Raw genomic sequence first — 22,025 nt, forward strand, 5'->3', positions numbered from 1 at the left:
AAGAACAAAAAAACAAAAACAAAAAAAAAAAAAACATAGAGAGATGGCTGGCAACTAGCCCAGAAAGCAGAAAGTAGAGAGCAAAACAATCCACAGTGTGAAGTTCAGTCACATTCTCTTAAATCTAGTTACTTAACCAATGTATTGGTGTTTAAAGTAGATATTTTTTTAGAAAATTCATGGCTAATATACCGTTAGAACAATTACAGGAGTAGTTGATGAGGGTCAGAGTTGGGCAATTACTGAACAAACTGTTTTAAACGAGAACAAACGATTTTCTAAAAAGAAAAATTTATAATCATTTCACATATGTTCTAGTTTTTCATATGAGTTGTTGGAACTGCAAGTGTGGAAACGTTGGACTGGGAAGTACCACAGTAAGCTCTGGGCTCTGACCTTGGTTGTCCCAGTGACAGGGCAATAGCCCAGATTATTCCAACCCCATTTCAGTCCTCAACTATCACTTGTCTCAGCTCCTGACTGCCAGGAGTTCAGGCCACAGTGAAGATGTGAATGACTCAAGTATTAGTTGGTGCTTTGAGCAGAAGCCCAAATGCAAGCACAGCTCCTCCAGCCTAGCTCTGCTCACAGTGCTCTGCTCTGTGGTTCCCTTATGATGACCCTGCTTGTGGAACTGGCAGTTTCTGAGCAACAAAGCAATTTGGCACCACTTGATTCTACAAAAATCCACCTTTTTGCCACCTTTTGTCTTGTTTGCAGTGAAAACTCTCCAAGAATATAAAGCAGACATGCTCCTTGGGGGAATGTGTTGCCTTTTAATCTAAGTGTTTCTGAATGGTGCCATTTGGGCCTGACAGGAGTAGTGAGCATCTTTACATCTTCACTTTGTCTGCATTGTGTTGGAAGGTACCTCTTCCCAGGGTACCATCTAGGGACACAGCTCCATAAAGAGATCATGTTCACTGACAGGGAGAAATCCTGACCTTATCAGCTGCACAGCCAGCCACAGTTCCAGCATCTACACAAGCGAATGCCCATGTAAAGGCGAAGATCATGCCAGCCCTTACCCAGCTCAGTGTGGCTCTTTCTGACAGGGACAGGAGCCAAGTGTCTGGAAGACAGGATTTTGACATTTACCTTGAAAAGGTCTCCTTTGTTTTGTAACTCTAGAATCCTTCTGTGAGATTTTACAGTTCTCTAAAGTGATAAGGTACTAATTTTGTTTTGAAGGTCATTTTAGATAACGTTCAGTTGTTTGAAGTTTGCTCTGTTATGTGAACATTTTTACACATTACCAGCTACCACCATCTACCCTAAAGGTGTGTCTTCACCTCCTTTTGTGCTTCTTCTATGGAGAGCTCTTGTAGGTTCATAGCATACTATTAGTTTATTTCAATTACACTCCAAGCAGAAGAGCTGTGGAGACCAACAGTGGTCTCCTGGAGGGCTCCTTCCCTGAAGAAACTAGTGGCACTAGTAAGTCACAGACTCTCTGCTGCAAAGTCCAGACAAAATCCACCACTCTGCTTCCTGGGAAATGACATTCAGTCAAATGGAAGACCTCCTGCAGTGTTTCATTGCCCACAATGGGCTGCTGCTACAAAGAGCAGCAACTGTGCCTGCTGAGTTGAGTCCCAGAAACTCACAGCTAATGCATCCAGAAATCCTCTTGGGTAACAGCTGATACTTCAGACTCCATTCCCCAAGCAGTGTGTTATTTAAGGGAAGTTGTGTATGTAACTTTATTTCAGGCACCAAAGAGAGTGTTGTTTTCATGTTACAATGCTGTTAAATGACAAAAGCTTTATATGCTTCTCTTTGTTTATTAAGGGGACAGCTTTACTGACTGTAGATCAGAGACGATGGGAAGATCTGAAAAGCAGACTGAAGATAGCACAACCTCTTCATCTCCCACCTCGTCCCGGTATCAAAGATATTTTGATTTTATTCATGTTGAGCCCTAGTGTTCGTAATTCCCCAGGAGTCTGCAATTCAAATTAAAACTGTAATCGTGAGGCCACTAGGAGGTTGTGCATAAGTTAATGTGGAAACAGGCTCCAACTACAGATCTCTCCATAAGGCTATTAAAATCAACCCTAAAAAGGTTGTGCTTCGATGGTTTTAGGATAAGCCTTAATGAAAAATTTATTTTCCAAATGAAAAATATTTGCAGTTGGCTGTAATGATATGAATGGAATGTATTAACCTGACAGCAGTTGAATGATGCACTTGCCCTAAAACTACCAAAGCTTTCATGCAACACTGGTGTTCAGTATTTGAAATTATATGTTCAGAAGGCCCTATTTGATATGGAAAATTGTGGCAGAAAATTAGAAATGTATTTTGAAAATGGGAAAGGATTATTTTGCCTCTAATGAACATGGAAAATATGTCAAGAAATAGGGGGGGAAGTTACTGTGTATTTTAACTCTCCTCCTCAAACTCTTTCTTTTTCAGATAATGATGGCTTTAGAGCAAAGATGTATGATATAACTCAGCATCCATTTTTTAAGAGAACTATTGCTGTACTTGTCCTGGCCCAGTCTGTGTTGTTATCAGTTAAGGTAACTGTGTTTCTTTTAAGTGCTTCATTACAGTAGTACAGCATGTGTTTGCACATTTCCTAACACCAATTAATGATCAATTGAGCCATTAGTGTGATGAATGCAAGAAAATGTGATTTCTAGATACAGCAATCTCAGCTGGCATAGATCACTGTAGATTAATTGTTACTTGTGGAGTTCAGTCAATTTCTGTCTTTTTGTAATCTGGTCCATTATTTATAATTTCTAGTTAAGGTGGAAATCTGAGAGAGGTGTATACCAAAATGCCATTCCTTTCTGAGTATATTTTAAAGTGAAATTCATTAATTAACAAAACCCTTAAGAAAAATTAAGGCAATGAAGAGGCATTTATTCTGTTTAACAGCTATTCTTCTATTAATGGACTGTGCTTGTTTTTCAGTGGGATGCTGCAGATCCAGTAACTGTGCCTTTAGCAACAATGTCTGTTGTTTTCACCTTCATTTTTGTCCTTGAGGTAAAGTAATATATTTTTTGACTTCTTGAGATTAAGACTTGTATGTATATATTTCATTTGTCTTTAGGGATGTTTCTCATTCTTCACTAGGATGTTTATTTCTGAATGTGTACATGCAGGGTTCTCTATGTCACTTGTCTTTAAACATGTATTGTAAGAAGAAACTTTTAATGTGTTATAGTCATACTTCTCTACACCTTGAGCTTTGTGTCTTTTTATATATATTCAAGGCTGAGTATTTAACAGTGTGTTTTGGTGAACCCAGTGACCTCTTTTCTTGTGGAACATCTCATATTACATTCCCTCCATGCAACAAAAGGTCTGTGTTGCCTCGCAGTTCTGCTTCACCCATTTATGTTTTGCCTGGTGTGTTAATCCCCACTCTTCTGTACCTGTGACAAAATCAAACCTCTCTCAGCTTTGTTTTGGTTTAAATATCATACTTCATTTTAATATCTTTTTTTAAAGTTACTCTCCAGCTCCAGTATTGTCCACTATTTTATAAGCTACTCTCCAGTATTGTCTATCTTTTGCAGCACAAGTCTGGCTCCAGTGTGGTAGCAGTTCTCTGTCTATGAGAATATTGTTCTTACAAACTCTGCAAGGTGTATTTAGCCTATTTTCATAGGCCTAGAATCTAATTATTTAAACACATTTTGGAAAACATATACTTTTTTAATGTATAAGGATATCCATTTAAGATTAAAGAAGATGCTTCCTTTGTGGTTAGGATAGTACATAATTCTTAATAAGTTTTTGGTTGACTACTTTTCTTGTCAGTCCCCTCTGAATAGCTGATACTGACCACTATCAGAAACAGGATAGTAGACTATGTTTCCCACTGCTCTAATCCAATCTGACAGTTCCTATGTTCCATTGATAGGTTTTGCCAGTAGTGATGAATAAAAAATGAAGTGAATACCTTGTAGCAGCTGTAGCAAGAGTATGTCCATGTTGTTGCTTCTTTTTTCCCTACCCAGGAGAAATCAATATCTCTGGAGAGACTGAGCAAACACAGAAAAGTTTTATTTGTGTCATACACGGGCAGGTTTTAATTTACCTAGTAACTATGTCTTTGGAAATACTTTTTTTCTCCTGTACTGCCAGGGGAAACAAATACACTTCTAGAATTTCAAAGGAACTTTGTCAGAGCCAGGAAAAATTTGTTGACTGTCTCAACAGGCAAGCTATCACACTGTGAGTGCATACAATTTATGGAGAGAGGAAGCAGCTTCCTGCTCATGATCTTCCCTAATGCAGCATAGTCTGTTCACAGAGTCTGCTTTCTGCATAGCTGATGGCCCTGTGTCCAATCTAACAACTCCTGATTCAGCTTTAAACCTCTACTTCTCACATCATATATATGTGGTATAGAAAACTGGAAGAATTTGAAGATCTCACTTTTTTTACCACATTGATGATGACAGAGTAAAGGAGATGTGATTTTTTTATTTCCATGGTGTGGTATTCAGTTCGAGATTATGGACACCTAAAGTTAGGTGTTTAAATTCTACATGTGAGGTAGGTGTTTAAGCTGTTACTGTGATTGGGGAAGATGAAGGGTGAGATTCAGTTACCTGCAGTAGCCACTCCACAAGGCCAGGGACATTTACAGGTCTTATGTCACCCCTGCCAGACCCATCCATCCCTCTTCATTCAGTTCTCTAGGGCATCTCAGGTAACTGAAGGCAAGATACCTTAGTAACTCAAATGGTAATTCAGAGATTCAGAGACCATGTTGTTCACTTTGTAGTCAGGCTTCAGAAAACATTATAAGGCAAAAGCTAACTGAAAAATCAGCCTTTTACCTCAAGCTAGTGTCCTCTTATATTCGGGTTTGTTTTCTGAAATGTTAAATGGCAGGGTTGCAAGGTGGAATAGAAAAAATAACATAATGAATGCCTGACATTTAAAGTCTTTATAAAGTAACTCATAACCTGTTTTGAGATTTAATACAACTTGTGTGTGAGAAACTTTTAAGTGTTCCCTCTACATGCATCACTCTACTTTGGTATCCATTACCTGTTGTGACTATTTCTCTAACTATTAGTATCTATTCTTGAGCTTCTCATCTGCATTCCTGTTACCTAAATTGGAAATGTCAAGCACTTTGGAAGCTGTCTTTTACCAGGTTCACTGTCAAATATACTGCCTTTACTGTTCTTAGCTTTTTTATCTTCCATGCTGCTGAGTACAGATGGTGCAGAGTGCACAGTATTCCTTAAAGCAAGAAATATTTGCAATATAGGAAAGCTTCTTAATAAATTTGAGCTGTAGGTGCTGCAGAACACAATTATATTCCTGAGTTTAAATGTGTTTATGTGATTTTAGCTTGCTTACAGGCAGTTAGCTAGATAGGATACTGCTACCTTTTTTAGCTACATATTATTTGCATGACTTGTTTAACTTGTTTAACTTAAAGCTATTTTTACCCCCCCATTCACCTCATTAAGCATTCAGTGTGAGGTGGTTAGCTGCACTCCTGTCTTTGATACTTGATGGAGGCAGAGAGACAATTCAGAATGCTGTTTATCCCTTGGTCTCGGTCATCTGTATACCAGTTTTCCTCCACCTAAGGGAAGCTAATATTATCCAGGTAGTCCACATGGGAATATTTAGCTGAGGTGAAACCTGGCCCTTGTTGTTTAAAACTATTCATAAAATGAACCCAATCAAACATTATGGAGAATGGAAGAGGATCTCATGGCAAGGGATAATAATTTCTTCATTACAAGTGAGAAATCCTTTCATCCATAGGTCACAATGAAGATTATTGCCATGTCACCTTCTGGCTTCTGGCAAAGCAGAAGAAATCGGTATGATCTCTTGGTGACATCTCTCGGAGTTATATGGGTCATACTTCACTTTGCCTTACTGGTAAGATATACAAAATGCAATTCCAGTGATTAAAACTGTTTTATCTTGAGGCACCAGCAGGGGGATTGCTGCTATATATACAGATAAATCTTTGAGAGTTTAATAAGACTGAAATATGTCTGAAAGAAACTAAGCTTGATGATAAGAATTATTGTCTTGTACAATCATGTTAGTGCAAAAATTGTCTTACTGATGCAAGTTAGAGTCTGTAAATGTGGTAGGAAACAAGCCTTTAGGAGGGATCTAAGTGACAAAAGGAAGGAAACTGAAGAGAGTGAGAGCACTTCTAACAAAGATCTTGGGAGCATGAAGGAAGAAAGAGGCAAGGTACAGAATACAGACAGGAACAGAGGACTGGAAGAAGGCATAGTTCAAAACTGCTGAACTATACCAACCCTCCCAAACCCAACAGTGATTCTGTACCACTGGTTTTGGTTAAGGGGCAGTGTTTAATTCATGAAGACATGGAGGAGACAGAGGAGGAAATCAGCTCTCCCTTCATTTCACACCAATTTATAAAATTCAAGTGCACTCCTAGTTTCTTTATTTACAGGGGAAGAAGAAGGGATGGTTGATAATTGTCATATTCACAAGTTGCCAGAGTCACAACCCTATAATGTCTGCAAGATTTTCTTTCGTCTGCCCCATGTTCTGTTTGAAGAAAAACCTGTTTCATTAATCATTTTGCCCTGACATTCACAGTTTCTCCCTGCTACTAAATAGCTTGGAAGACCTGAGGAGTTTCTGTAATCCAGCAGCTTCCTAGACAAGTACACCAAGCCTGATGGACATAATTAATATAGGACTGAAGGGGTTTTGGCTTGATGTGTGGGGAGATTGGATGTGAGTTCTTTCTATTGTTGCTAATTATTTATGATTTCTGTTATTTCATATGGGGACTGCCCTATATTACTAAAAAATCAGTTATGATTTGTTCAAGAGATTCCTAGGGGACCATGTTTTAAGTCTTTTGTATTTGTGTTCCAGAATGCATACACATACATGATGGGGGCATGTGTAATTGTCTTCAGGTTTTTCTCCATTTGTGGAAAGCATGTAAGTATAAATTAGGAACTACAATTAGTGCAGTGCTCATATATAGATTAAAGGACTAGATGCTGTGCATCTCTCATGCAAATTCTGTAAGGCTCTGTTTTCTAGGCAAAAAAAAAAAAAAAAAAACCAAAATTCAAACAGCCAAACAGCAGTCTGCAACTTTACATGCTATATTTAAAATGTCAGGATTTTGAGTAGATTGTATAATAGTTCTGTGGTTATTGGAAAAGCTGCTTTTTTTCAGAAAACAAAGTGCAGCAGCAATACCACAGCTTTTAAAAATGCTCTCTACAATTCTGAACATACACTGTGCTGCTTTCAGCCCTTTCCATTTCAGTTGAGGTGTGATGGGCATGCTGTTTTTTTTATTTTCACTGTGAGACAATTGTATTGGTGGTTGAATGCATCATCTTATTATGATAGTGCTATCTTTAAAAAGTTTCTTTTTCCAGCGTGCAGGTCTGTGTCTTTTGTCTCTACAATGTATGTCTTGTCACAATAAAGGATTTATATTCCATTTAAAAACAATTTTGGGCCAAGATGTTCTTCTGAAAACACTGAGATGGTGACAAAGCAAGTCACTTCTCAAGTCACTTCTTTTGTGTTTGGATTTCTTCTGGTATAATTGAGAGTAGACTGGCAGAATAAGCATAAGCAGAGAACAAACACGTTTATTTAACAAGTGGTGACACTGCATTCCCTTGCTATAGAACTTCTTAGACTATTCAAATATTTTCTGTGAAGTCTGACATATTAAAGTAAATGTGATGAAAAAACTGCTGTACTACGTTGCCAGGGTTAAGAACAGTAAGTCAAAGGGTTTGTTCATTAAAGATAAAAAGTTTTCCTTAAATCAGACTGCACAGAACTTGTTGAGCCTTTGACGTCAAATGAAAAATCCTTGCTTGTCCTATGCAGCCGGACCAAGTGATTGCCTTCAAAGCTTTCTGATTGATTCTAAAGTTTTTTTCAAGGTTTTTACCTAGTCATTTGTACTTTCATGTTATCAGCTGTATCACTTTCACTAATTTACCCATCCTAATGCAATGTGATGACTAAAGGCCAGCAGGAATTTGGCATGATTATAAAGTAACACCCTCAGTCCCATTAAAGGGAATTTTTTATCATATCCAAAGTTTTAAAAAGTGTTAGGACAATCTAGGGCAATAAATTCATCAAGAGTAAAATGTAAAATATACATACATGGAAAAGTAATATCTATTATCAAGGCACACAGCCTATGAAGTTTTCAAAATTATGCTCTCATTTTGTGTTCTTTGGCCAACTTCACAGAATCATAGGCTCACAGAGTGATTTGGTTTGGAAGGGACCCTAAAGATCATCTCGTTCCAACCCCCCTGCCATGGGCAGAGACACCTGCTACTTGACCAAGTTACTCAAAACCCCATTCAACCTGTCCTTGAACACTTCCAGGAATGGAGTGTCCAGAGCTTGTTTGGGCAACTTGTTCCAGTGCCTCACCACCCTCACAATGAATTTCTTTCCAACACCAAATCTAAACCTCACCTCTTTCAGTTTAAAGCCTCTTACTCTTGTTCTGTCACTATATGCTCTTGTAAAAAGTCCCTCTCCAGCTCTCTTGTCACCCCCACTTAGGTACTGGAAGGCTTCTGGAGGACGTCCCTGATCTTTCACAAACTCCCATGAGAAATTACTGGCTTAAAGAAGCTGTACTGATCTTAAGAAAATCTTTTTTTCTGTACGTGAAAGTATTCCTTTAGGTAGGCAGCGGCATCTGTGATTTCTGTCTAACAGTTAGGATCACTTTAAGATAAGCCCAAAGTAGTTTACTGCACCACTGTTTGTGCAATGACAATGCTGATACTTCAGGAGAATACTGATCCTGGGATATTATAGTTAAGCTTATGCTGTACCATCTGAGGAGCAACATCCTGACCTTGTAAATGAGGAAGATATGCTGATGTCTGTAACAAGTAAAAAGCACACACAATTCAAATCACATTCATAATGTACCATTTTACTGAGCTCATCCACTAATGAATGTGTCTAAAGGATTTGCTGTCAAAATGGCAAGTGCAAGAACTCACGTTTGTGTTTTGTCTTTGCTTTCCTGAATGCTGTCATGGATTGCTTTTTCTCTGTCTTTCCAGGTAACGCTGAAAATGCTTCTCCTGACTGTGGTTGTCAGCATGTACAAGAGTTTCTTCATCATAGTGGGCATGTTCTTACTGCTTCTTTGTTATGCTTTTGCTGGAGTGGTGTTATTTGGTACAGTGAAATACGGAGAGAACATTAACAGGTACAGTATGGAGTTCCCACCTCACAGGGATGTTCTTTAAACAGCCTGAAGAAATCACATTCTGCTAGAGAAGTTTATCTGTGGTAAAAAAACAGAACTGCAGATCTGGCTGAAGAGCTCTAAACAGAATTTCTGACAGGAGACACTGAGCCATCTTTCCAGTCTTTGTGCAATGGACAAATGACACCTGATCCAACCCAGAGCAGACTGAGAGCTGCTCTTCGTTATGCCAGCTGAAGTATGATGCAAGCAGTACTGTGCTAGCCCACAAGAGGCTGAAACACAGTGTGCCTACTGCATCCTACTGGCATCACCCAGGAACAGGATCCATATGGCTGATACAGAACCCATAGGCTGATAGAGAAGGGAGGCAGTTCTTTGAATGGCCATTAGCTGGAGATTTCCCAGTCATCATCAGGCTTACAAAACAAAATGAAGACAGAAAATGGGACCTGGCCTTGAGTTTTCTTTAGTTCTCTGATAAAATGAGCTAAAATACTCAGACCTCTTCTGAGCTAGAGTTCAGTTATTGTATCTTAAGTCATTAAATAAATAATTCAATGGGCTCATTCAAATAATACTGTAATTATTTTTAGGTTAAAATGGAAGAACAGTAGAAAATTGAAATATTTTTTCTTGCCAACATTTTAATTCTGGAAAGTGAAATGATCTCTCACTCTCAATCTTTCTCTCTCTCTTTCTTTAAAACAGACATGCAAATTTTTCATCAGCTGGCAAGGCTATTACTGTACTCTTCAGAATAGTTACTGGAGAAGACTGGAACAAAATTATGCATGACTGCATGGTAATTACAATACTGCCAGAGATAAGTAGACAAGAAATGAAAGATACTACTCTATCTCAAACTGTTTTCAGTATCATAACTTTGTACAAGGAATGCTGGGCTTGCCTTTATCTCTTCAAGAAAATAATGTTCACTAAACTTCAGAACATGATGCACAAATTGCAGTTCCAGTCTCATACTCACAGAGTAATATTTCATAGAGCTGGGCCATTAGATGATTTAAAACCAAAAATAAACAGATGGTTTCAAAATCAGAAATGCAGTAAGTCACTTTTCACTATTATCTCTGCTTTGACTGGGGCAAGGTGTGTTTTCTGATTTACCTTGTTTTTGATTCCTGCGCTTTGGCTTATTCCATGTGAATGATAGTCTGGATGACCTCAAAATTCCTTCTTGAATCATTATATTTTGCCCAAGTAAATGTTTGTCTGTGCTTTCCATTGCAAGGAAGATCATATGCCTCTCCTTTTTAAAATTAATGAGTTGGGAAGAAACATTTTGAAAATCACTGTGCTTCAAAGCACCAGCTTGTTCCTGTATAGTGGAATAATGCACAACGTGCCCTTTATGTGGTGGTAAGATCTATGCCCCAGCCTTTTTTGTCATAACTCTCTCTCTTTCCTGGTTTCTGTCTACTAATGGAAGAGAAACAACCTGCCCACAGTAATGCTCACAGTATTATTCCCTAATTGGGAAACCTTAAAGAAATAATAGTCTTAAATATTAGATTGATTATTATATATTTTTTTACCTTGTTTTCTTTTTTTTTGAAGGTTCAGCCGCCATTTTGTACACCAGATAACAGCACCTACTGGAAAACAGACTGTGGAAATTATGCTGGTGCTCTCATGTATTTCTGTTCCTTCTATGTCATCATTGCATACATCATGCTAAATTTGCTTGTTGGTATGTAAAAATAGACATTAATACCAACAAGGTACATCTTGGCATGTAGTATGTTAGATGTGAGGCTGTTGTGCTGTTCAGTATGAGGCTACCTTGTACCTTCAGCATTACCTTGCATGTATATAATGATTTTGATACTTCTTTGGCTAAATCTCAGGAAGTTTTGGAAGGAAATCTTTTGGAACAAAGAGATATTTTCTATTTGTAGAGTAGAATTGCCCTACAGAACACTGATTCTCAGCTCTTATTTCTTCAGTTAACCTTTGTTCAAACATAATTGGAATTCACTTAATTGATCTTAGATTAGGCATCTCACTAGCATTTAAGATACAGTTTTTAAAAAGCATCATGAATATTGGTGTGGCAAGACAGTATATTATGCTTTCAAAATCTTTGTCTTAGCATACAGGCATTTGTTAATATGGAGTTTGCACAACAGAACTAGATGTTGCAATGTAACTACAGGATTTCTTTAAGGTGTATATTCTTCTTGTGGTTTTCAGCTATCATTGTGGAGAATTTCTCATTGTTTTACTCAACTGAAGAAGATCAGCTTTTAAGTTATAATGACCTAAGGCATTTTCAAATTATATGGAACATGGTTGATGACAAAAGAGAGGTAAGAAATAATAATTTCTTGATAATAGGAAGAGATACAGTAAGTTCCAGTTTTTCTTGAAAAGGAAAATGAGGGAGAAAAAGTGTGACAAAATTCTGTTGAGCAGTTACTGTTCAAATTTGAGACGTGAGCATGATCTAATGTTGTTCATGGCCCTTCGGATATTAACTTGTATTCTGTGAAGTGCTTATAATAGCAGTTTTACAAACAAACATACTTATTTATAGGATCAATATAATAGCATCTTTCCTCCCAGCTTCCTGAGAGTTGTTCCCTTGGAAGTCTACAGATTCATATCCATTTTTTGTGCCTGATTTTCAGAAGATCTTTGCTGAGATTTCAGCACTGCAAAATTCTTATGGGGAGGCTAATCAAGTATGGGCTGGGCGAGATGAAGTGGACTGAAAACTGTCTGCATAGGCAGGCTCAGAGGGTGAGGGTGGGCAGGACAGGTTCTAGTTGGAGGCCAGGAACTCCTTGTGTGCCCCAGGGATCAATATTGGCTCCAATCCTGTTCAATATCCTCATTTATGACACGGACAGAGTGGCAGAGGGCACCCCCAGCACATTTTCTGATGGCACCAAGCTGGACAGAGTGGCTGATATGCCTCAGAGTCGTGCTGCCATCCAGAGGGACCCTCACAGGCTGGAGAAGTGGAATCAGAAGCCTCATGAAGTTCAGTTAGGAACACTGCCATGTCTTGCACCTGGAGAAGAATAAACCAAGGCACAGTACCTGCTTAGGCCACGCAGCTGGAAAGCAGCTTGGCAGTAAAGGACCTGGGGGCCCCAGTGGACACCAAGCTGAACATGAGCCATCGTTTCCCTTGCAGAAAAGAAGGCCAATGGTATCCTGGGCAGCATTAGACAAAGTATTGCCAGCAGACCAAGGCAGAGAGGGTCTTTTTGCTCTGCTCAGCACTGGTGAGGCCACAGCTGGAATCCTGGTTTGGTTCTGGGCTCTCCTGTACACAGAGACATGGACATACTGGAGAGAGTCCAGCAAAGGGACACAAAGATGATGAAGAGACTGGAGCAGTCTCCTGAGAGGAAAGGCTGAGAAAATTGCACTGTTCAGCCTGGAGAAGGCTCAGGGGATCCCCTCAATGTGTATAAATACCTGCAGGGAGGATGCAAAGAGGACAGAGCCAGGCTCAGCTCAGGGATGCCCAGTGACAGGGCTGGAGGCAATGGGCACAACCTGAAACACAAGAGCCACCTGTGAACATCAGGGAACTGTTTGTCACTGTGATGATGACTGAGCACTGGCCCAGGTTTTCCTAGGGGGTTTGTGGAGTCTCCATCCTTGGAGATATTCAAAGCCATCTGGACCTGATCCTGACTTTAGGAGACCCTGATTAAGCAGAGGGGTGAGACAAGGTGAGGTCCAGAGTTTCCTTCCAACCTCAACCATTCTGTGATTCTGAAATGAGAATAACATCTGGGAGACTGAGCTGCTCAGATGCCTACACAAATTAAATCATAATCTGAATGATTCATGACATCACTGATATTTGAGTGTGATCAACATTATGGTGAAAGTAGTTGGTTGTCTGTAGTTGGCTCATGGCTGTGCTGGAGAGGGAAGCTGCAGCCTGTACTCATGAGGGTAAGAAAGTTCTGAATCCATGGTACCCAGCACTGACTGAATCTCTTTGATGTGGAGAACCTTACAGCAAAAATAGTTCAGATGAGGCTCATTTAACAGAACAAAAGATATTTGAAGATTGTGAATACCACAGTTTTAGAGGGAAGTACACTCAGTCTTAATTTTGTAAAAACAGATAGAAGTTGTTGTCACCAAAAGTGCAGGATGTGCTGCCTCTTAGAGCAGATAACCTTTAAAAAGCCAGTAAACTCTCAACATTCTCTTGCTCATTCAGAGATGCACAGAGTAGGGCACAGTTTACAACAAATTATAGATGTGGCTATGAGTGTTTAAACTGTAGTCTAATTTCCATTTTACAGAGGCAGCTCTTTGGGAATATGATTCTAATTACAGATGAATGCAAATGGGGAAACTAAATCCCCAAGCAATTTTGAAAAATTCTGGCAAAATGAGCGGCATAGATTTTCATTGTATATGAGTCAAATAACCACAAAGACTTCTGTGAATTTGCTGAAGAACTGGCTGAGTGTGCACATTCTTCAGCAGTGAATTCACAGTGACTTAAATATGCTAGGAGAAATAGTTTTTCTCTCAGTGATCAAGTTGAATGTGTGAGTTGGTCGTTAGATCACAGTAATAATTTACCATCAATTGTGCAATTTAACACAGGGTGTAATCCCTACCTTCCGAGTGAAATTCTTGCTGAGGCTTCTGCGAGGCAGGCTGGAGGTGGATCTCGACAAGGACAAGCTGCTGTTCAAGCACATGTGCTATGAAATGGAGCGGCTCCACAATGGTGGCGATGTCACTTTTCACGACGTGCTCAGGTACACTGAGATTTTCTCCACATTTTTAGAACAGATATAACAGCCTGTGTTTCTTTCCAGGCTATCAGGTAGCACTTAGGCTCAGGATAAGACAAGACTGGTAGCCAGAGGCACTGTAATTTTAAATGTTTTACAAAAATTAGATTTCCCTTTTTTTCCCTACAAAAATATTAGTGATGGCAAACACAGGTCCTAGGGAATCAGCTCTAAGTAATTTTAACATTTTCATTGCAGGAGGTTTGTCACAAACTACAGTGACATGCTCCTCTTGTATCCCAACTAATGAAATGTACCTTCAAGTGAAGCAACATGACAGTGAGCCAGACTAGAAATAAAATAGATATGGGAACATTATCCAAGCGTAAACACTTAGGGAGGGAAAACACCCAAACCATCACAAATGCCCTAATTGCTTACAGTTCAGCAGTTCACCTACTGGAGAGCTGGATGTTGGCAATAAGGTCTTTGTTTTGAGCACGGTAAGTCTCTTCTAGAATCATCTCAGCAATTTTTTTTTAGCTTCAAATGTGAATTTACTGTGTACACCTGAATTATGTATTTTTGCACCAAGGCCTTAAGTATGAGATTTGATTCTCTAAAAAAGGTAAAGACACCAGAATTTATATTTAAATTAATTGTTTTTCTTCCAGCATGCTTTCATATAGGTCCGTTGATATCAGAAAAAGTCTTCAACTGGAAGAGCTGCTTGCCAGGGAGCAACTGGAATATACCATAGAAGAGGAGGTGGCCAAACAGACCATACGAATGTGGCTGAAAAAGTGCTTAAAGCGAATCAGAGCAGTAAGTCAAGCTAAAGTAGTATCTAAATGGTTGCATCAATTGAACTGCTCAACAATGCTGGAATCTGTGTCCCTATGCTTCATTTACTTCGGAGTCATGATAATACTTATTTGAAGTATGTAGCAGTTGCTAACTGAGCAAAAAAAAGTTTATTACAGCTCTACAAAAATAGAGCTGATTGTTGCGGCTCTACAGTGCTACAAAAATAAGCATCTTTTGAAGGCAAAAACTATATTCCTTTCCAAACTTTATCTGTCTTGAATACAGGAAGGTGCATATGCAGAGACCAAAGTCAAAGGAATTAAGAAAAAAAAAATTAGATCGAATTTTATAGGCCTAATCCTTCCTCACATAATGTAATTGTATAATTTCCTTGCCTCTGCTGGCAGATGAGAAACCTGTAGATGACAATCCAGATGGAGCCTGTATTAAGATAAATCATTTGAGTGAGCCATTACAGTTACTGTGTGTGCACATGAGCAATGTCTACATGGAAAGCAGGTGTATGGACCAAGTCACAACATGGTTACATTGATGACTGATTTTTCAGCTAGTATGAGTCTGACTCCAGGTTTTGACACATATATTTTTTGTTTTATAAAAAATTACTTCTTGTGATAGAAGATTTTCCATAGTGATTTGTCATCATGGCATCTGTCTTCTGTTTGTAAATTTATACAAATACTTAGCTGGATGTTTTGAATATGATGTACATTCCAGCTGAAACATCAGGGTTCGATGATACATAGCTTCATTTTGATTTTATCTCTGTGATAATAATGGCAGTAAATTTAATCTCAGCTCTCACTTCTGGGTTTGTTCAACTCTGCTGTTCATTTCATTATGATACCGAACTACACTATGATAAAGTAAATATGCTATTCATTTCACTCTAATAATATGGTTCAGATCATTTCACATTCTATGAACCTTTTATAAACTGAATGTAATTATGGAAGTTAAGATATATTTTGAAATTCTCTTGTTATTCTCTAAGTCTCCCTAGAGGGATCATGTAAAAATTACCCAGGAAAGTGAAACCCTTCCTAAGTGCTGTTTATTTTAATTTAAAAGAAAATTAGATTGTAAAATTGTAATGGTAGTAGGTTTGTTTTCCTATTTGTACTGTAAATCTATACTTAGTCCCAAGGTTTTCACTACTGTTTTATTCAGTTTTATTGACAGCCCTCTCCAAAGCCCATGAAAGAAATCAGAATTTTTTCATTGCATTCATGTAATTCCCTATGAATCTATGTAATTCCATGTGAATCTCTATCAATTTCCTGGTTTCTTTTTCTTTGCAAGAACTTTTAAATGATAAATTCAAAACTTTGTATGTGTTTAAACTCTTTGTATGTGTTTAAAGGTTTAAAATCAAGGATTGAGCAATGTGCCTTCCCCTTAATGTAGTTCATAAATTTCATCCTCTATTCCCTAAAGGTTAGAAATATGCTAGAATTCACTTTATTTAAATAGCAACGTCTAATACATGGATCTTTATTGATGCACCTGGAATTGGCAGCTTGTGCTCACTGTTCAGCTAAATATTTGGAATACTTTTTTTTAAAAAATCAAACACTTTGGTGTGACAGACCAATCAGAACATTTTCTTCATCCCATACTGTACCTTGATAGAAACAGCAGCAGTCGTGCAGCATTATCCACAGCCTGCGAGAGAGCCAACAGCAGGAGCTGAGCCGGTTTCTGAATCCTCCCAGCATTGAGACAACACAGCCAAGTGAAGATATGAATGCTCTTAATCAAGATAACAGTGCACAGCCAGAGGTATGTTATCCAGAAAACTATCAACTACTCATAATAAATTCACAAAACTTCCATATTTCTTATTTGTTCTTTTTTAAACATCATTTTAACTGAAAAAAAATTAAAAAATAATACTTTGTTTTGTTTCAGTCTTTGCCATCAGATGCTCTAAGGCAAGATGTTCTAAGGCAGAAATTCCCCAACATATTTAGCTGTCTAGCTATCATAAAGGGCAAACTCAGCTGTACAACTCTGTCAGCCCCAGCTTTCAGCTCTTGCATGAGCTGTGTGCAGGCTTAGAGATGTGAAGCTTTCCCGTTCAGGCATTCTGAAGTAGTGTTTACACTGAGAGGGAGAACACTGGGCATGCTGGGACCTCTGAGCAGAATAGGAGATATAGAAGGTACAACATAAGGGCTTTCCACAATGATTGTAGTAGGCTGAGAATAATTTCATACCCTTCAACAGGACAAATGCCTTTGGGAGCCCACATGACCTTTCTGCTTTTGTGTGTTAGTAGTAGTTTTCCGAGGTATTAAAGAGCAGAAAGCATGCTGCTCTAACCAATGACAATATGTTTTGTTTGTATTCATTAATAAAGCTTGAAACAGAATAGAAAGGTACCCCTTCCTAGGGTTACCTAGGGGAGCTATAACTGAGATTCCTTTTTCTCTGTCCAGACAAGTAGCCAGCAGCAGCTCCTCAGCCCGACACTTTCTGACAGAGGTGGCTATAGACAAGATGCTGGAGATGCTGGGAAACCTCAGCGGAAATTTGGACAATGGCGCTTGCCATCAGGTAAGTGAAAAAGGTTTATCAGTAAGGTCCCCACATGCAAAATTCCTGTTGTGCAATAACAAGGCCAAGAAAGGCTTCATGATTCACAATTTTCCCTCCTGGCTGCTGCTTGCACCCACATCAGGGCTTTCCTGTCCTCATGCCTGTTGGAGTAAAGCAGTTTCTTCCTTTCTTCACAATTCAGAAAGTTTGGAGGATGGGCTCAAGCATTGCCCTGTGAAGTGGTTACATTTTTTACTTTTTCATACATTGGCTCAGGACCTTTTACATCAGTCAGTCCTATTCTGAATCAGAGTGCTGCCCTCAAAGGCTGCCACTGTTCAGACCCTGATCATATCTAAGTGGAAGCAGGAGTGACAGTAATGCTGTTCTGTGGACTACCATTGACCCTATTTTTGTTGCCAGTGTACTTGTCCAAGAAGCAGGATAGTTTAATAGAAAGCTTTCAATCCATGACTTCATTTAAATATCACTGAGCAGCAAAGATCAACATTTTGTTGGAAAAGAGAGAAAGAGTGAGAGGAAACATGCTAAGGAGGAGTCTTTCTCTTGTAGTCAACTGCATAGGTTTTACAAGTGAGGAATCTTAAAAAAATGAATTGCTAAGGATTTCCTTTCTTAGAACTGATCTGTTCTGTGTGAGTTTTGAACATTCCTCAGTGGATAGTTGTAAAAAAGAGGGTCATTTCCATGCCCAATATTATAAGTAGTCAGCCTCCAGTCCAGCAAAGACAGGTATTTAAGATCATGAATAGCATAATTAAGATCAGTTTTGGGGCTTATATACTTAGACATGTGCCATACCAGCAACCTGTACCTGTTTCACCCCCTAGGCCATTGTAAAGTATCACTTTCTAGATGTAGCTGCCAATCCTAAAAGCACCTCCCCACCCCCCCTTCTTCACATTTACTACTTTCACTGTTTTGCCAGCAGGTTAGCTCATGTAAGTACTGCCTAAATCATTTAGGTTGCAATTAGCTGGATAAGAAGAGATCTTTTGCATCAGTTATCGCAGCAGAAGGAAATGAGGTACTGCTCAGTTAAACTGCTCTGCCAGCAGATTAGTGGGAGCAGTGTGAACATCTGGAGCTGGGAAAACAAACAAACAAATTAGAACAAAGCCCTACCCTCTCTGAACTAAATCAGTTTAAACGTGCCCTAGCTAGATAGATATCAGCTAGACATCAGCTAGATATCTATACCTGAATTCTAAGCAAAAATGTTCAAGAAGCAGATCTCTAATACAGAACTTTCTGAACTTTCTGTTTAATTTCCTAGCCCCCAAACCAATAAGCCATTCAGTGTCCTCAGTCAACCTCCGTTTTGGTGGACGTTCAACTATGAAATCTGTTGCATGCAAAATGAATCCTATGTCTGATGCTGCTTCCTGTGGATCAGAAGTCAAGAAATGGTGGACAAGACAATTAACTGTGGAGAGTGATGAGAGTGGAGAGGATCTTCTTGATATCTGAGAAGCATTTAAGTAATTTCAGTCACAATCTAATTTTCTATGCTGAATTAAAGATGCTGTGATGTATGATTTCTTTAAAATCAATGTCATAAATTTTCTCTTACGCTTATCCTCCTGCCATATGAAGTGTAGCCCACACTTCTGTGTTAGAACTGACTTCTGTAGGTACTAACTGTACTCTAAGAAACTTGTATACTATAGCAGTACTAACAAAGCCAGAAAGACTATAATGCCTTTAGCAGACAGAGCATTGAAAGGTGTCATGTGTCCTGTAAAATCATAGTAAAAATTTCATATACACACCTCTGCGCTTTCCTTCAACCTTTACCATACTTTAAAGTGGCAACACTTTACAATACAGGGGTAATGTATTTCTTCTCATTTTGTTTTCCTTACTTAGTAACATTTATTTAGAAAAATTTTATTATTCACAAATGACCTGAAGAGGTCAGCACTGACTTCATGTTCAAGGGAAGTATTTTTACTAAGTACAGATACTGAATTACAATTCTAAGCTTTCACTGGACCTTTTTTTAAAATATGCAAGATACAGGATTACTTATTTTAAAAATAGAAGGTGAAGAATTGGCTTTTAAAATGTAAATATCTTTGAGGTTTGGTTAATTATGCAAAGAGCTTGATTTTCATAGAGAAAATGGGGTGGGGGGGAAGGAAAAAAATACATGAGAAACTGTGCATTTAGGCATCCAGCAGAAGATTTTCACATGTAAAACATGGGTTTATGCTTCATTTTCAGCATATACTGGTTACATATATGTGTAGTGTCATTATTCTTCTTTTAATTGGGTCCCATTTTTCTTGTGTACTCCTAAGGATTTCTTCTTGTCTGTGACAAAAATTAGCATGTTGGCGATTCTAATTACAAAGTAATATTGTATGTCTTTAAAAATACATCCAGTTTTGACTGCATAGGTAGAATTTTACTTACCCATGTTACTGCTCATGCTGCAGGCCTGCAAAGGTGAGGCAGGGCACTGTGCTGTGGCTGAGTACCTTTGTCCCTTTTATCCCAGCACATCATGTTTGGCATGTTGGCCTTCACTTGTTTTACGAGGCACCAGCAGTGCTACGTTATTGCCAGTGAAAAGCAGCTCTCCTTTCATAAAAGCTTTTCCAGTGAAAGGCCAATGCTGTACAGATATGGAGGCAAAGAAGGAGAGCCACAAAACACAACCATGTTCGCTAGTTCCCAAATCTAAGGCTGCCAAAAAATGTAGGGTAAAATTGTGCCCTTCCCTCAGGGAAGACCTAAGAGATTGCAGATTTTGTTGCTTGGCCCCTGACTAGGTTTATAGCAGAGCTGGGACCTTTCTGTTACCATTGTTTCCTATGGAAATGATAGTTTGCTCTAACATGGCCTGATGTGAGATCTTGTAAGAGGCTCACAGTTTATCTACATAACCACTTCAAAAATATATCCTTTCAAAAACAGACAAAAGCCAGTATTTTGCAAATTTTTCTGGCCAAGATATTAATCTAAAATGGTCAGAATATAACAGTGAAAACACACAGATGCCTTCACCAAAAATGCAAAATTAGTTTTGACTATGAAATACAGCTTTCTTGGCATCTGTCAGTGTATTTTCCCATTGTATGGTTGGACATTGTTTAGATTTTTTTTTCCTAGAATAATGGTATTGAACTTATCTGTATTTTGTGGGGGGTTTATGTGTTTTGAAATATATTTAAGTTTAAATCTAGTCAACTGTAACTCTGTGGTAAAAGAATATGTGCATTCTCTTGTTTAATAGATCATGAACCATCAACAAAACTTCATATGCAAATCCATTACTTTGTTCTGTTTTGTGCTTGTTTGAGTTTTTGTATATATAACAGGAAGACAAATATTGGATTTATAAAAGAGAGTATTTCTGACAGTTCAATAATACATTGAACTGCAGATCATTCTTGCTGCAAGCCTTCTTTTTAAAAAATCGGGCAAACATTTTTTCCTTGACTTACAGTACACTGTCAATAAAAGTGAGTTGCTTTAAGCAATATTCCTCCCTCTGGTTTTCGTTGTAACTGCATTGGCTGTATGTGGCTCATCCATGATAATGCTGCATAGTAACAACCTCTGTGGTTTGTACAGGATTATGTAGAGGTGCTTTCAAACTCTTGCAAGTGAGGGGCTTTGGTTTTTTCACTCCAGCAACTGACCTCATCAGTACTACCACAAGGGGTCTCTGTCAAAAGATAGCTCTAAATAGGACTGTTCATTATGTATTTTTATTTAACCCACTTTTTCTTTGCTTCAGAGCCTGGATATGTGTGTGTATGTGTGTGTGAGGGTGCATGCACCATTTTACTTTTGCAAATATAGGAAGTGGAATGAAGTTATGAAGGTATTAAAATAATATATACACAGTCACGCAAGCAACCAGTTAAAGGTAAAAACCTCCCTTGCACAGCAGTGCCAACATAACTAAAGAGGGTCATACTCTGCAGCAGAGAAACCAATGCACATTTGTGCATGAAGGTGAAAAGCAGAGAAGAGAGCTGAAGAATGACTGGAGTTCAAAGAGATTGCACCAACAATGGAGGGACACAAAAAGGAAACAGTGTGTCAGGAAGTCAGAGTCCAGACAGCCTTAGAGAAAAGCCTTAGGAATAGATCCTAAGCAAAGGTAAACAAAAAATTGTTCAGGGAATATTACTACCTGCAGAGTCACCCTATACAAATGAAAAAAGGAAGTTGTTTAGACTTCTTTTCATCCAATAAGAAAGATCTGTTTCATAGGAAGCAAGTTACAAAAGTGTTCATGGCTTTGTTGGACAAAAAGAGTAGTGCATATTGTCAGTGCTCAAATAAAAACCTGCTTGTGGGAAGTCTGAGAACACGCAGCAAAGATGTATGTCAATATCATTCCAAAGTCAGGTCAGATTTCAGACAATCACTTTTTTAATGAAGGAACTAATAACCTGAAACCACCTGCTTTTGGAAGACATCCAACTGAATTAAGAACTGAAAACATAAAGTATGCATTTACAGCCTGAAAATACCATCTTTGTTTTAACTAATGTGGAGCAATCAGGCTTAAACATCTTCAAAATAACATTACATTCAGAATTGTCTGCATTCAGAGACCAGTATCACAGCTTCTGAGAAGCCAAAGAAGATTAAATGCCAAGAGCAAGTGAATAACTTTGTAAGAATAATCTGTTTTGTTCTCTTCTTTTATTCACAAC

At 38.5% G+C, this 22,025-nt stretch overlaps 1 protein-coding gene across 3 annotated transcripts in view; it reads left to right on the forward strand.

Moving 5' to 3' along the window:
* The window catches only part of NALCN (sodium leak channel, non-selective), a 224,441-nt gene extending 203,613 nt beyond the window's left edge, over positions 1 to 20,828 (forward strand). For all 3 annotated transcript variants that reach the window (XM_064712115.1, XM_064712124.1, XM_064712131.1), the window contains 14 exons: positions 1,792 to 1,885; positions 2,419 to 2,525; positions 2,926 to 3,000; positions 5,758 to 5,877; positions 6,865 to 6,933; positions 9,066 to 9,214; positions 9,926 to 10,019; positions 10,793 to 10,925; positions 11,429 to 11,544; positions 13,823 to 13,980; positions 14,631 to 14,781; positions 16,417 to 16,566; positions 17,226 to 17,343; positions 18,623 to 20,828. In XM_064712115.1, coding sequence (XP_064568185.1) covers positions 1,792 to 1,885; positions 2,419 to 2,525; positions 2,926 to 3,000; positions 5,758 to 5,877; positions 6,865 to 6,933; positions 9,066 to 9,214; positions 9,926 to 10,019; positions 10,793 to 10,925; positions 11,429 to 11,544; positions 13,823 to 13,980; positions 14,631 to 14,781; positions 16,417 to 16,566; positions 17,226 to 17,343; positions 18,623 to 18,816 — 1,728 coding nt within the window. In that variant the 3' untranslated portion in view covers positions 18,817 to 20,828. The remainder of the gene's footprint in view (positions 1 to 1,791; positions 1,886 to 2,418; positions 2,526 to 2,925; positions 3,001 to 5,757; positions 5,878 to 6,864; positions 6,934 to 9,065; positions 9,215 to 9,925; positions 10,020 to 10,792; positions 10,926 to 11,428; positions 11,545 to 13,822; positions 13,981 to 14,630; positions 14,782 to 16,416; positions 16,567 to 17,225; positions 17,344 to 18,622) is intronic.
* The last annotated feature ends 1,197 nt before the right edge of the window (positions 20,829 to 22,025 follow it).

Source organism: Zonotrichia leucophrys, chromosome 1, assembly GCF_028769735.1.
Source record: "Zonotrichia leucophrys gambelii isolate GWCS_2022_RI chromosome 1, RI_Zleu_2.0, whole genome shotgun sequence".
Lineage (NCBI taxonomy): Eukaryota > Metazoa > Chordata > Aves > Passeriformes > Passerellidae > Zonotrichia > Zonotrichia leucophrys.